The sequence below is a fragment of the Lepisosteus oculatus genome, chromosome 16 (assembly GCF_040954835.1).
Source record: "Lepisosteus oculatus isolate fLepOcu1 chromosome 16, fLepOcu1.hap2, whole genome shotgun sequence".
Lineage (NCBI taxonomy): Eukaryota > Metazoa > Chordata > Actinopteri > Semionotiformes > Lepisosteidae > Lepisosteus > Lepisosteus oculatus.
In genome coordinates this window covers 7,370,933-7,387,774 of record NC_090711.1, presented here as the reverse complement: position 1 = coordinate 7,387,774, position 16,842 = coordinate 7,370,933, and the positions used below count along the sequence as shown (strand labels likewise).

At 39.7% G+C, this 16,842-nt stretch overlaps 1 protein-coding gene across 1 annotated transcript; it reads right to left on the bottom strand.

Annotated features, from left to right (window-relative positions):
* Positions 1–5,905: 5,905 nt before the first annotated feature.
* On the bottom strand, positions 5,906–16,455 carry eef1a2 (eukaryotic translation elongation factor 1 alpha 2). The gene is made up of 8 exons (XM_006639512.3): positions 16,349–16,455; positions 13,825–14,030; positions 11,294–11,473; positions 10,183–10,479; positions 9,037–9,187; positions 8,479–8,735; positions 7,412–7,646; positions 5,906–6,259 (listed from the first exon to the last, which is right to left on the bottom strand). The coding sequence occupies exons 2-8, from the start codon at positions 13,966–13,968 to the stop codon at positions 6,132–6,134; spliced, it is 1,392 nt and encodes a 463-aa protein (XP_006639575.1). The 5' UTR covers positions 13,969–14,030; positions 16,349–16,455; the 3' UTR covers positions 5,906–6,131.
* Between the last annotated feature and the right edge of the window lie 387 nt (positions 16,456–16,842).

Here is a 16,842-nt window from a genome sequence, read left to right as displayed (position 1 = left end):
ACTATCACCCCGAGAGCAGTCTGGGCTTGTAAAAGAGGTCCCCTAATTAAGAGCAAACAAACGGATACTGATTTGAGAGCCAAACTGGGCTTGGTGTAACCACAGGTGGAGTCCTGTATCTCCCACAAACACCAGCTGCAGCCAAAGCACCTAAAACACCCTTTTTCCTCAAACAGAAATGAGCCTACATGAACAGCGTGCTTTGAAATTAGTGTAATAAAAACTGTTCAAAGACAAAATCAGGCAGCACCTCTACACCTCTGTCTACACAAACTTCCAAATAAAATCTTTTATTTAAGCAATACTTCCATATTAAAGTTTTGTCATGTGCATTATGGAGTAGAAGGAGCTCCAAACATAAGAAGGATCATTAATGAGGCCCGTTTTGTACAGTACCTCTGGCTAACTGTCACCCCAATGAATGTAAGTGTAGGACAGCATTAGCAGGAGGTGGTTAATGGCAGCACCACACCCGAGCAATACGATCAGCTTCCACATTATGAGAGAGGCACAGGGTTCTAGTCCTTGATGGCAACAAGTGAAGGCAGTAAACGAGGAGCTCAGACAGGCTATAAAAGGAGAAATCTGCACAGTCTTGAGGCCACATCCCATAGGCCAAACTGTGATCGCCCAAGCAGAACCCTGTCTGCTTGAGGCCAAGAGCCGTTTTCTTGACAAGGTCTTCTGATGAGGTGTATTAATCGAGGTTAGGGTCTGGCTTGACAGCAAGGTTAGAAAGAGCTTACTGATCCTTAGCTTTTCTCGCATCTTTGTCGGCAGAAAAAAACGTCTATCATTCAGGATCAGTGTCAGATATCTACTGAACATAAATATTATTAGCAATTAGTGTTAAATGCTGTTGCTTGTTTCTGGCAAAGCCATAATGCACACTACTAGGTAATTAGGGAGGGGAACGGGCAAATCTGTTAAAAACTACATCAGTCAATAACAAATTTAACAAAAAAAAATAACGTGCTCCCCACTCAGCTGAAGCTTTTCGTTTAGTTTCACAGTATGGCTACTCTTTACGCTATCTATTTTTAAACTGATAACGAAATTGAAAAAGACCTTACATCTTAAGTCTAACGCTGTTAATCAAAAGTGTTTCTTTCCCGTTCCTTTCAATTGTGCTGCGTGCAATAAATAGTAGCAGCAGGAGCGTATGTTACAATACTTGGCTTGCATCTTAATTGTTGTTATAAGGCTTTACAAAGGTAGTTTACAGTAACTACCTTAAAGTTCACCGGGGCAGTCTGTAAACAACCTGTTAAAAGCATTTACTACCAATAAAATTGTATTTCCATTAACCCTGTGCGATGTAAACCGTATGTCCTTTTTCATTCATTTAGTATCCATTTAGTACATAACAATAACAAATTAAAGAGCTTGGAAAATGTTATATAACCTATTCAGCTACCATTCATTATAATGTTATAAGATTTATTTAATACCACGGCCTACCTGTAATCCGTTTGTTAAAATTTGGGAGAATTACAAACTGCTTTTTAACTTGCACTTAATCGTTGTAAATCACATTAATTATCCTTGAACTCCGGAGAGGTAGAAAAGGAAACCAGACCCGCACGTAAGTACGCCATCCGTCTGTAATGGACACAGCTCCCTCTAGGGGCAGAAATAATTAAACTCCAATCTCAAAACTAAAACAGAAGAAATTATTATTATTATTATTATTATTATTATTATTATTATTATTATTATTATTATTATTATACACCAGACGGCTTCATCTATTGCAAGCCAATATCGCATGTTTTCAGCCTCATATTATTTTAAGGTCTGACACTTGATTGCGAAATTGCATCGGTGCCGGAAGCATTTGCGCACAGACTTCGAAGATGATAGTTCACTAGATACGGCGGGATCAATCACTGCTTATTTTTATTAGTAACATTGCTACTCATAGTCACAGTACGATCGGTGGGCGGACGAATAAACTCATACTGCTCCGGGGCTCCTCGCTGTCATTAATCAATAGGAATGGAACGTAAATAAATGCACAGGACTCCGTAAAGACTGGCGCTGACAATTTTATTTTTTTTTAAGATTAATGGAAAACAATATGAATCTCAATCACAGATTCAATTGCTGCTTTGCCTCATGTGTCTTGGACATTGTTCTCTGCAGTCCTGAATGCAGGCATTATTTAACTTGTAACCTCCCAGGTCCAGGTATTCAGTTTTTCAAAAGAGGACTGTTACAGTATGTTCGCTTAAACTTCTGTCAGAAAAAAACAAGTGTCACCAATATTACATTATTTGGAAGAAACAACGCAAGACTCTGCAAGCCTACCCCAGATGATGCCCTCTTAGGCATAGACAGTGCAAATAGTTGGATGTTTTGCAAACCAGGATTAGTGGTTTCATAAATTAATCATGAGCATCCTAATGGGAGGCAATAATGTGTTCAAAAGACAGCTTTTGTCTCCATGAGTGGTAGGTAAGACAACAGTTTGTTTCTGATTTCTGTTATCTTCTGATATTACAGTCAGTTTCTTCTGTGAGTGTATTTTAAAGACAGAAACAATCTATTTCAGTGCCAGAACAAACTCCAAAGTGCAACATCTGTGGAGATAAAGGCAATTACTACTCCAAATTGCCACAAGATACCACAGAATGTTCCAAGAAATAACAGAGGGTGGTTTCTATATTTTGTCTTTTCACTGCCCCAGAAAAAATAACACAATGTGTAATTACTGACAACACTTAGGCTGATGAAAGGGCCTGTGTGCTTTAGCACAAAAACAAGTAGATCTGAAGTACAAAAAATCTTTGTATCACATCATGCCTAGTCCTCACAGACACACACAGGGAGCAGAAAGATGTAAAACCATATATAGCTTTCCTGTATTTAGGAGATAGTGATAGATTATAATCTTTAATAGTCAAATGCGTCAAAAAACCTATATAGTATATTAAATTTAACAATATACATTTTTAAATCGCATTCATAAAAAACTGAAAAAAACTGTCACAAATCCCATTTTAAATGCATCACAGTGGATAAAAATGTTAATACTTTTAATTTATAGATAGCTAGATTAAACTACATTATACAGTAATGTATACAAGTACAAACATATACTAGAAAATATCTCAGACCATAAAGATATGTGGTACAATGTTCCAATACCCCACTGAAAAGACAATTAAGGGAAACTTTTTTTTAATCTGTTTTCAGATGTGAGCAGATACTTACCACAAGTCTGCTTCACTCACAATTATAATTATATAATGATTAGGTCATAGGCTTTAGAGAACCTAAAAGGATTGATTGAGCTATGCAGTGAGTCAGCATAAAAGTATGCTTAAATAATTTAACAAATTGAGTGATTTAAATTAACCATTTAGCATCTTTATTTATATAACAGTCTTTCATATTGATATGAATTAAAAACTAAGTTCAATTTATTTTGTGGGGAATTTGCTTCAGAACTAAGTCAATCACAAATTATAATGATCCAGATGCTACCAATAATATACTGTGTATATGGATAATACATGGAAATGTAACTACTACTTAATATATCAACATTAAGTTATTTAAAGCAGACATTCTGCGTTGCTAGGCTCCGGCTCCACTGTCAGCGTGCACTGGCCAGAGCTACAAGACAATTAATGGATGGATAGATTCTATGTTGCTTTGCAATAAATGTGAAGGGAAAGGAGAGGCACTGTAGCGCAGGGTTATACAAATTACTATCTTCTACATGACACCATATGTATAGAGATATAATCCTTGAACATTCCTGTTTTATCCTTTACGAAGCTCATCAGAAGTTTCCCAATTCCTTTGGCATGGCCCAAGTTAGAGAACCGTGTTGCGGACACCTGGACCGCCTCGACTGGCCGTCTGCGTTCCTCACAAGCAGGACAGCAAATTAGGAAAGGATTTCAGTCAGAATGAGAAGTACTGTTAAGCCTCTACAGTTCATTACAGCTTGCAGCATTTAGCACGTCAGCAGGTGGAAAAGACTTTTCCTTCCAACATTGAGAAATCAGCCGCTGGAATGGATCAAAAGCAGTGAGGAGAGTAACTTTCGTCCTCCTACGGACTCACATGTTTGAGATGATCGGTTTAAAGGCGCTAAGATCACATTTCCTGTACGGAGGAAATGCCAACAGTGTATGTAGTGATGACATACATAACATGATAAAATCTAGTATCACCCTGAATCTGTAATAGACCTTCATCTTCCAGAGAACAAGACATGAGTGACTGTGGAGGAAGATCCTGCAATTTAACAAAGGAGTTTATGGCATTTCTTGAAACATACCACTATTATCTGCAATGATTACAAAGTTCTAGCTTGATGTGTTTACTTGTTTAAATGTGTATTTGATTTCTCTTCCAAATCACTGGCAATTTTCCTTAATGTAGAGGTCTGTAACCTTCACAGCACAGGTGTCCATAGGCCTTCTAAGTCTCTTTAAAGCACCAGCACCTCAAAATGCTGTGAAGAGGTGGTAAGTTGATCTAATTTAAGCAGTAATAAGCTGATTTAGGTCATTAACAGCTGCGGGAATGAAGACCTGCAGACACACCTTCCCTCCAGAGTCAGCTCTGGAATACCCAGTCTCGGTGTCAGATTCAATAAAGTTCAGAAGATGATTCCCAGTGCTTTCAAACGCTTGCCATCAGCTCAGCAGATCCAGGATGTTACACGTCAGTCTTACAACATAAAATATTACAAAATTTTAGAACAAAATTATGAATTGTTTTTCACAGTGCACAGCTGATCACTCTGGTGATGCTGCTTGTACGTGACTTTCAAGCCAAATTCTAGATAGAAATATAATGTGTACAGTCTGAGAAGATTTTACATGATTTGAGCAATCTGTTTTTCCTCAGTGCACACAGTGCTGTGCTAATGATCTGAATTCTTTTTATAGCACTTGACAATGATTTTCTCTGCGTTGCAAAATATTGTAGCCTGAAGGTCTAGGCTTGGTGCTGGATAATAAATTAAAGAAATTCAAAGAAAGAAAAATGTTTTACATACTGAAACATTATGTAAAATTATCTCATTGCTAAATGCGGCCATGATGGATTTCCAATAAAGTCATTACTTCTGTGACTCAACTTGTAAATTTGAATTATGAGACATGTGCAATGCCTTAAATTTAGGAAGAAGAAAGAGGGAACTGTAGTATTCTAATTCGAATTACTCCCAATATCCGGAACAAGCCAGCTGTCTAGTGGTACAAACACTATGCTCGAGTTAGAAAACAATTAAAACTCTATAAAATATTTCAATAGATAACATTTTATACACTAAATACACTGCTGTTTATTCAGTCTTTTACATAATCAGGATTACATATAGAACCCACGTATTTTAATACCATCAGCTCTTAACTCCACTAGTGGTTTTTACTGTGCAATAACTGTGACTGTTGTTGATACAGATTCATTTGGGTGAGAAGAAACCTGTTCTTGATCAGAATCTTCAAAAATAAGAAGGCAAAACAAAAAGGTAAACACTATATAAACAGTCTATAAACTCTACATAAACGGTCTATATGAAATGTTGTAGCTGCTAAGTCAAATTGACCAATTAAATTCTTCCAATTCAGTGTCGCAAGGAAGCCAGAACCTATCCTGGCAAGCAACTGACAAGGCCATAAAAGGTCAAATGTCTAAGCCTTTTGAAAAGCAGTATATATAATGCAGATATTTTTTAGGAATAAGTACATATTTTAAAACTGTTAATATTATTCGCCCCTTGTTTTTAGAATGCATGGAGTAAATATCCTTAGCAGGGAGTCTTCTTCAGCATCTACAGATCACCCGAGACAGACAAGTCCATTAACTCCATATTCTGCCCTTTAAAAAAGGCTGTGTTCTTTCTTATGTGGAGTGAGTGAAATGACAGCACTGGCAGCAGTGAAGTGGGTGGACCAGTTTAATGGTAAAATTAACAAGAAGCCTTACAAATGCTGGAGCATGCTTTTCCTTTTAAAGAACTTCCATTGGACTTTGATAGTTAGCATCCAGTCGTTGCCGAAGAGTGTTTTAGAAGCGGATGTGTGGGCATGCCCCGTGGAGAGGAGGTACTGGGGGCCGCCTGGAGGCTGGGGCGCTCCGGCCAACATGCACTGCTGCCGCTCGATTCATTTGCCAGCCTTCTGGGCCTTCTGAGCCGACTTGGTGACCTTGCCCACGCCCCCCGTCTTCTTCTCCACGTTCTTGATCACGCCAACCGCCACCGTCTGCCTCATGTCCCTCACCGCAAAGCGCCCTGCCGCACACAGAAGGACAGCCGTGAGCGGTTTGGTCTGCCACACAGCAGTCGTGCCGCCACAGTCGTGGTAGGAGACCATCCTGTGGAAGTCAGCCTACCTTTCCTTGAATCTTATTTTCTTTAAACGTCCAGAGTCAAATGAATAGAAGTATATTAGGGAAAGGCCTTTGTGGCAATACTGCACAGCTCTTAATTCTTAATTTATATCTCATTACAGTGTCACAGTGGTTGGTGGGGATGAATCCATGTCTCAGTGGCTTTTACACCACAAAGCAAGCCTCAAGGAAGCACCTGGTACTGACCACAGTGTAATTGAGACTCCCAGGCCTCTAACCTCAGCCTCTCTGCTGCCCAAGTATACAGTATGCATTGGCCTTTACTGGAACAGCCGTTCACACAAAACTCGTTCTAAGTCAGCCAAAGTCATTCAAAAAGCTTTCCGTCTCGTAACCGTAATTTTTCTTGCAAACATTAACACGCTGTCCCTTGATGACTATGACTATGAATTTAAGTGCTTCACAGCAATAAAGACCAGGCTTCTACGATATGGAAAACAGATTTAAATTTTCTGCAAGACACCATTACACCATGTTCTCCATCATCACCATTAGCCACTAATATTGGATATGACCCCACTATGGGCCATTGAGTCAGCTGTAAATACCTTCTCAGGAATGGAAAGGAAAGCAACACTTTTGTAAGCCAATGGTTGCAATCTGGCTCCCTTAGGAAGAATAATATCTTAAATCTAATGATAATACGCATCAGAAAGAACTTACATGCTGTACAAATACATGTCTAATTGTTTCTAAATGTCTCTGTAGTGCATATAAAAGCAAATGAGAACAGGGTTCTGCACAAGAATTTTCACAGCCCATTGAGTTTCACTCTCAATAAAACTCAGTCCATCTGTCTGGCTGCTTTTGGTTTTACTTCCATCACCCTGTTACAGAAGAATAAGATGTTAACTCTTTCTCTAAAGCAAGTGAAATGAGAAGAAAAAAACAATCTGAATGATCTATGATCCATGAAAGTTGAATAAAATAGGTTCTACCATTAAGCATCGTAAAATGCAAGTGCTATATAATTAATATGCATGGCTTCAAGGATGCGCTTAGCAGTAATGACGGTAATTGTGCAATTGCTCACCCAGGGGTGGGTACTGGGAGAAGCTCTCCACACACATAGGCTTGCCAGGGACCATTTCAACAATGGCTGCATCTCCAGACTTGAGAGATTTGGGGTTGTCCTCCAGTTTCTTGCCAGAACGGCGATCAATCTTCTCCTTGAGCTCTGCAAACTTGCAGGCGATGTGTGCAGTGTGGCAGTCAATGACAGGGGAGTAGCCAGCGCTGATCTGGCCAGGGTGGTTCAAGATGATCACCTGAGCAAGACAACAGAAAAGCCTTGTGAGTTCATTTCCTGTTGGTCGTGCTGCATTTGTCTATATAGCAAGCTGCAGGAATGGCTAAGATAAGGGACCATGAGGGTAATGGAAGGAATAAATCATAAGGAGAATTTTGCAGTAGTCAATATGCTTAGGGTATTTTCCATCAAATGGGAAAATAGATTAAAAAAACATTATGGTTTAGTGGTCATAACCACACTAGCGATAAGCAAAATGTGAATTTAACATGTGAAGAATGGCGATTTGGAGACATGCTCCTCTGATAAGCCCATCTGTCACAGATATTCATCATTTGGTGCTTTGAACAGAGGGAACAGACAGAGGGAATGCCTTATACAGATCTGGACAAGCGGAATACCTCACTGAGAACACTGGCCCTCATGTTGTGTACTTCCACTTTGAAAAACCAGCTCCCAGCTGGCTAGTGCTTAAAATAACTCAAACCAGCAACAACTGGACTAAAGAGAGCTGTATTCTTCCATCCATACGTACATTGTCAGAAAATCACTTTTTCCTGGTCATGGCAACCCCAGGCCTACCTGAGAAACACAGGGTCAGAAGGCAAGACTATACCACAGATAGGACGCTGTTCCATTGTAGGGCACACACACATTCAGTTAACACACAATTTAAATACACATTTAACCTAGCCACCATGTGCTGGAGCAAACTGGAACACCTGTCAAAAACCCACAAGAAACATGAGGAGGGCATGAAAACTACACACAGAAGCACCCCAGTAACCATGCCTGTGAGCTGCTAGAGCTGCTAGAGGAATTGGCATTCACAGGAAATGAGGAACGCTGACCTGAGCAGTGAACCCAGCAGCCTCCTGGGGCGGGTCGGCCTTGCTGTCCCCACACACGTTGCCTCGGCGGATGTCCTTGACGGAGACGTTCTTGATGTTGAAGCCCACGTTGTCCCCAGGGAGGGCCTCGCTCAGGGCCTCGTGGTGCATCTCCACAGACTTTACCTCAGTAGTGATGTTAACAGGGGCAAAGGTCACCACCATGCCAGGTTTCAGGACTCCAGTCTCTACTCGCCCCACTGGCACTGTTCCAATACCTGCCCGCAAAAATAGCAATGAATCACAGATAGCTAAAGCCAATTCTTGATGTAAGCATCTTCTCATTTCATCTCACAGTGTCAACGGTGAGGATTTGAGGATACGGTTTTATTTTTCAACTAAGCCTTCTGGTACTATTTCCATCAGCAAAGCTCAAGCAGAGTTTGAGGATTTGCCCTCAGTACAAAACTCCCTCAACCCTCCAAACATCTTCTGTGTTCCAGAACACAGAGGTGACGTTTCTGGAAAATTCAGAGAAGGATTGTGAGCTCTTGCCCTGGGACACTGAACCCCTCTGACCTCCAATCTTGTAGACGTCCTGCAGGGGCAGACGCAGGGGTTTGTCAGTGGGGCGTGTTGGGGGCAAGATGGTGTCCAGGGCTTCCAGCAGGCTCACCCCACTGGCATTGTGATCCTTTCTCTCTAACTTCCAGCCCTTGAACCAGGGCATCTGAAAGAGTACAGATCCAAAATAACATGCAACCAATAGCTCCATGTGTCAGATCACTCTGTGGGTTTCCTTTCAAAGTATGCAAAGCATGTTTTCAGGGTCTGATTACAAAGCAGAAACTATTAAATCAGTTAGGTATTTTAAATAAAAGCACCACCCTGCCTCCATGTGAACAGTAGAAGGGGATATAAGACAGTTCAGCTACAGAAACCCTACTCTTTTCTAAAACAATTGACAAGGTTGTCCAAAATGTTAACTTCTTTCTACAACCAAATGAGCAGAATTACAGAAATGATGAAGTCAGCAACCTGCTATAAACAAGTATCTTCTTTTTTTATGTGCCTATCTAAGGGTGGCACCTAAAATATTAAGAAACTTGTATCTAACTTACTCTCTAAAAGGTTTTAACATTTTGAAGCAGTCTTTCAAAATAAGAACCTAGACTTTTCAACAGATATGGCAGCCCACTGTCGGTTACCTACAGAAAGAATATAATGTCTTCCACAAACTAGAATTAAGATCAGACGGAAGGATTAAAATTGAATCGTGTGTAGTGCAGTGGCTCCACCTGGTGGAAAATTGTGCACATGCGATCGCTGTCATGAAGCTAATGAAAAAATACTTCTTGGAGAAGAAGGAAGTGCCCTGTTGTGCTGTTTTCTGTATGTTCCTAAATTACAGAAAAGCTAAGGCAATGCTTTTTCTCTCTGCGGTTGTCTGGCCCACAGAACAGCCTGGAACAGCAGCCAGCCACCTCACAAGCTGAAGTCAAGCTATTAAAGAAGCAGCTGCCATTCATAGCCCCTTGTAAAGCAAACCTGGACCAACACTAAAAAAGACTATATTCCACTCACATTTCAGTCTATCACATCCCAGAGATAATGTGTTCTGTTCAGTACCCTCATTACAGATTGCTCTACAAATATGATGTAGAAAACCGTCCATATTCTTGAAGGGCAATTTCTGTCAGAAACAAGACTGAAGGGGGAACTCACATTGGGGGAAGGTTCCAGCATGTTGTCGCCGTGCCAGCCGGAGATGGGCACGAAGGGCACGGTTGCCGGGTTGTAGCCAATCTTCTTGATGTAGGCGCTCACCTCCTTGACGATTTCATCGTACCTCTTCTCGCTGTAGGGCGGCTCGGTGGAGTCCATCTTGTTGACGCCCACGATGAGCTGCTTCACGCCCAGCGTGTAGGCCAGCAGGGCGTGCTCCCGTGTCTGCCCGTTCTTCGAAATCCCAGCTTCAAACTCCCCAACCCCAGCTGCCACGATCAGGACGGCACAATCCGCCTGCAGGAGCGCACGGGGTTTAACACTAGCGCACAATCCGCCTACAGGAGCGCACGGGGTTTAACACTGGTGCACAATCCGCCTACAGGGACGCACAGGGTTTAACACTGGTGCACAATCCGCCTACAGGAGCGCACAGGGTTTAACACTGGTGCACAATCCGCCTACAGGAGCGCACGGGGTTTAACACTGGTGCACAATCTGCCTATAGGAGCGCACAGGGTTTAACACTGGTGCACAATCCGCCTACAGGAGCGCACGGGGTTTAACACTGGTGCACAATCCACCTACAGGAGCGCACGGGGTTTAACACTGGTGCACCTCTTCGCACTTCGCACAGGTCACCTTGCATCACGTGCCTCTGCAGCTGAAATGCTTTGGGATTTATAATCCAATTCTCCCCGTTTCATTTAATTTATTTGTAAGTGACATTCTTGATCAGAGTGGCATTACGTCCTTCACATGACTCTGAGTTTCATTATATTAATCTAGCAGTTAAGGATATAATATAATAATTTCCCACAACATCTACTTCAAAAGTCTAAAGAATCAAAATGAGCTTGAGGATGTTACACCATTTCTAACTTGAAATAGCAAATCCCAACCACTGTATGCTAATATCAGATATTGAACCATTTGGATTACTTGATATTGGCTATTTCAACCATCCGTACAATAACCAATTCAAAGTATATTCATGCGAACCACAGACTCAGACATAGAGATTGATGGGACAAGCCTGGGAGCATCATGGCATCAGGAACTATGATACTACTGTAACATTACATTTCCTTAGAGTAAAGTGGGCCTCTACCTGAGATGTTCCTGTGATCATGTTCTTGATGAAGTCTCTGTGTCCAGGAGCATCTATAATGGTGATATAGTATTTGGTGGTTTCAAACTTCCAGAGAGAGATGTCAATGGTGATTCCACGTTCACGTTCAGCTTTCAACTTGTCCAACACCCAGGCATATTTGAAAGAACCCTTTCCCATCTGAAAGGTGGAAAGACACGCACAAGGACATATAGAAGCTTGATACACAGCTACACAGCTACAGAGTATGAATGATACATTCACACAAAGGAAAACTGCTTTGTGGTGGGTAGGGGGTAAAGCAGTTCAGCTCACTCACTGGAACTACTCAATCAACAAATTGATACATTTGTTTCTAGGTATTTGTTAATAGTTATTTGTTTAAAATATCTTAAACCTTCATGAAACTGTAATGATGCCCCACATTCTACAAGTGAATGCATTTGGTAACTCAGATTGCTAATGGGAGCTTTTGTACTTTTATTTGGAAACTGGATTGCATTTGTCTGACTGTACTTTTTAAATACCACCTTATCACAGTTAAATCACTATTATTGACACTGTTATTCAATTGGGCCAACAAAGATATTTCCTGGTCAAAAAAGTTTAATTAAGAAATCAATAATTACAGCCATAGAGAACGCTGATAATGGAATCTCCATAAATGATAGGGAAATCTTTCAAGAGTCTATGAAACCCTCTAATTCCCTGAGCTCTAACCTTTTCACCTCTAACTTCAGGATCAATATCATTATGTTTATTCCATACACTCTGGTAAACAGCCCTGTGTGTTCCTAGATACCTCCATTTTTCAAGCAATTCTGTGCTGTGATGAAGTCATTACTTCTCATTGGTCAATACCATAAAGCACTAGCTCCCAGTTGGCCGACTGTATTTGGTATTGTAGTAAATAAAATTGTGCGATTGTGATGAATGAATCAGGTCCACCCTTTTCAATCGTACAGTATATCCTCGATTTAACGGACTAATGGGGAGGAGGGGGTGTCCGATATTGCCGAATGTCCATTAAATCCAAATGTCTGTAAAATAACATCTATATGAAACCAAAAGTCTGTTAAATAGCAAATGATGCATTTTTGAAGCACAAAGCCACCTGTGTTTAGGTGAAAAATGACAAATTTCATTATATATATTACATGTAATGCATTAGAAAACAATAATAAATTACCCACCTTCTTTAAACAAGAACAAAAACTGAACATTATGTAGTCTACTCATAAGAGGAATCACTTTGCTCCTCTTCCATGTTTCATGTCAGTCCTGCGGGAGATTGACACCATTTGCTGAGGAGGTGCTAGGTTTCAATTGTGCTTTGGAAGTTTGCTGCTTACAAATAATAATCTCTCTGAAAGCTTGGAAGTGAGAGTAATACAGCTAAACTTCAGGATCAGATCATGAGTCGATAAACGTGATCAAGTCGTCGCAATGAGATCTCAAATCAGACAGCTTGATTTTGCAAATTGGTGGCCCTTCTTCCTCATCATCATTGCTTATCAAGAACCGACATATCAACCATAGAATTTTGTCCGTTAAATCCGAAATCTGTTAAATCAGGATCTGTTAAATCAAATATTTACTGTATTTATGTTCTAATATTCTAGAATTTTGAAAAAAATTGAATCCTGTAGAGGCCTTTACAGGCTTCTTCCAAATAAAAACAACTTGAGGACATCTTTAAAAGTAAAAATACGTCAAACTTAAGCATTATTGTGCTTCGGTCTCCTTGGATTTCATTTAAAAAAACAGTTCTTGTTTCTCCTGATTTTTTTATACATATCAACAAAAAGAAAATGTGACCACAGGCCTTGTACCACAACAAAGAGATGACCTGACCATCAGAGCAGGTGCAATTTAGCAAATGCAAAACAAAATCAACCAAATTTAACTTCATTTCAACCTTCACCATTTTGCCAAGGTTGAAAAGATTGACCTGCTGCTATTTCTATTGCATGGAAATTTGCTGCTGTAAATGACCGAATTAAAAAGAAAGGAATTACACTGTACAAAAAGCTATAGGTTGTAGTGTTAGCTTTAGCTGATTTTCAGATCTGAAGCAATACATCACTTAGATCGCTTTCCCTCAGCTGGTGTAAATAGATTTATACTCCATCTTGTGTCATGTGCTATCAAGTTAAGGGCCACACTGCATCAGAAAATGGAGTGTGCTTACTAAATAAGGAAGCTAATAATGGAAACTTTCCACATCTCTTGGCTGGGTCTCATTCAAAGGTACGGGAGCTGTGTGCAAGCCTGCAGGCTGCTGAGTCTCATGTTCCATCTAAAAGATCTCTAAAATGTGATCAGCCCTAATGCAATGTAACAGAGACAGAGAAAAGCATTTATAACATCACAAAAAAAGGAGATGATATTCAGACAAATCACCACAGACTTCCTACCATCCTCAGCAGCAGCGTAACCTAAACTAAGAGGGAACGAAAAGCTGAAAACAGTGAACTTTTTAGGTTTTGACATTTCTCGGGTTTCGTGAGCTGGGCATGCATTTGTCCTACCTCTGCTGCTTCCTTCTCAAATTTCTCAATGGTTCTTTTGTCGATCCCTCCACATTTGTAGATGAGGTGCCCAGTGGTGGTGGACTTTCCAGAATCCACGTGGCCAATGACCACAATGTTGATGTGGACCTTCTCCTTCCCCATTCTACAGCTCAGGTCTCCAAGGACAGCGACGAGCTAGTTGGAAGCTTGGGAACAAGGCAGGTCTAGGGGAGAAGCAGAGGGGAGATGAAACATCCCACGTTAGAGAGGGTTACTAATCACTGAAGAGCATCAAAGAAATCTATCAAAACTAGTCTATCCTGAATAGGGTCCCTCTTAATACTTTAATTTTAAACTTCCCATTAATCTACAGTAATAAGAAAGTTCTCAGAATGGGAAGCAGAAGGTTATTTATTCATTGATGTATTTGCCCTAATTTTCCCTGAATTGCAGATCTGACATTATATGTAAATACATGCCTAAAATGGCTGCCTCTTAAGTCTTTACACATTAGAAAGTACCATGACCTTGTAGACAGAGACTCATACTGAGACAACATACTGTACTGTATATGAGTATGAATCAGACAGACATTAAGACATGAACAGGACTAAATTCTTGACCAAGCTGCCAATGTCACAAAGAATTAAAACAACTGTTTCTGTAATTGAATATGTTAAGATATTTTCTTTCCAAAGATATTAAAATAAAATGAAATTCACATAATTCTTTTTCTACTTAGAAACAGTACCAGTTAATGCAATAATCGTTATCTAACATCTGATATAACAAACTTACTGCGATTTGCAATGTTTTTTAAACAAACTTCATTACTCCTCCATAATAATATCTAAATATATTAATAATATTGTGTATTAGAAATGTATTCTGGAGTTTATTTGGAAAAAAATTGTTTTCATACCATAGGACGACAGGATCCACTGCTATCCCAGTACTATAGTATCCCACTGACCAAGCTTAAATGCACTAATCTAAATGAACAATAACTTCATGATGTTTTTCATTATTTCATGATCACTTGTCATTATTAATCATCAATAATTTTACAATGTCAGGACAGAAGGGTCTGAATTTGGGATGTTTCTGAGACCTGCAGCCCCATTTACAGTTGAAAATTGTAAACATTTTATATACTGAATGCATTTAATAACTTTTTTTATATTTATTTCAATGAGAAATGGGAAAATAGTTCGAAATGTTCATTTTTCATACAAGAACCACAAACATTCGAGTTTAAACCTTGCTAATGCAGGATATACATGTTTCACCCACCCAACAAAGAAATCAGACATGCTAAATTTAATTCAGCAATCATTTCACATTAGCTGTTTAATATGCACTTTTTAACAATATCAAATCACATTCATTTGAATGTTTTCATTATATACCAGCAACACTAGGCAATGTACTACTGCTGCCCTGATTGTCAAGATCAGATCAAAGAGAATAATCCACTCAAGTCAAACTGTACTTAACCAGACAGACAGGCTGGCTTGTAGGCAAACAAATCTCAGCATTCATTAAAATAAGCATATTAACGTTAAATAACTTCTCAATTATAGTTAATCATTAATTTCACCATTTTAGCAAGAAGAAAAGACAATGAGGCTAAAAATCTTTTTAGAAAAGCATCAGTATATGGAAAAAGACGTTTAATCTTAAGATAACATGTATTATGTTGTTTTGTCACATAGTTTTGCAAACAGGATTGAAATAATCATACTCTAACCAGGTCATAAGAAATGTATTAATTTATAACCTCGTCTGTTATGAGATTATTGATTGTCAATCCTTGAGCCAGGCAATGTGCTTGATCCTCTAGATATTTGGAATAATTTTAACATTTCAACCAAATCAAGTAAAACTAATTTATTAGTTCTAGAATGTATTAGTTCCCTTGAGCCCAGGTGTGGTAATATTGAGATGGCAAACATTTAGTAACATTTAGAGCAGAAGGTATTTGCTGCATGTTTAAAACAGAGTTATCAAAATAATTATGTCATTGTGGTCTTGAATCTAAAATCCTGTATTCTATAGCGCAATGCTATGCTCATGCTCATTGGTCCTCATGAAAATAAAGCAAAGGCCTCGAATGTCCTTAGCAGTGGATTCCCCAGCAAACAAACATCTTTGTTTGTCTTTTTATTTATCCCGATAAAACATAGCTGGCTTTGCAAGCTGCAAAGTTTGATTCCTCCATTACTTCGAATTGATATCATCCCATCCTTACCAGAAAACCACTGCAAGAGAGTTGCAGTTTATGAGTCAGTAGAATATTCAATTTTGCTTGTTGAGAATGTGTCTCTAGTTTTCTTCTTGAAGGTAACAAATTACTTTTAGCATCATGTTCTACATGTCTCCTAGCAAACATTGATACCTCCCAGCAGGTGAAGACGGACCTCTCGGTTTTACACTCTGAACCCCGGTGCTTCATGAAAACATACCAACAAAAAAACAGTAAGAAATTCCCCCTATTGCAGCAGAAGAGGTTATAGTATAGCAGATTCATATTGCCTCTTACCTGTGGCTGCGATCTCAGACAGCAGGGACTATTAGCTCCAGCCCAGGCAGTTTTATGTCCCTGGGAGGGGGTTGAAGCATTTGTCTCCCCTGCGCAATGCGGGCACCCCCTGTAATACGGCAATGCGGTAGCAGAGTAAGAAAAGCAAAGACTGCAGTGAAGCAACTGCAGCAGAGCAAGAGGGAGACCCAGTGATTCAGCAAAGAAGCTCATTTCTGCTCCCAACATACAAGACACATCCAAACCAGCAAGTTTGCCCACAGCTAGCCAAGGGTATAAACGCACAGAGTGATTATACTGTACGTGTAACCTCTATTAACGGGAGGAACTGAGTTGCTTAAAGGGGGTGTAGAGCCAAAACATAGAGCACCAAAATAAAAACACAAATAATTAATCAATATTCTACTGAAACAAAACATTGACTCTGTCTAGCACTCCCCTCTGAAGTGTATGTTGTTTATCAATTCATCTTTTATGATTTCTTTGTTGCTAAG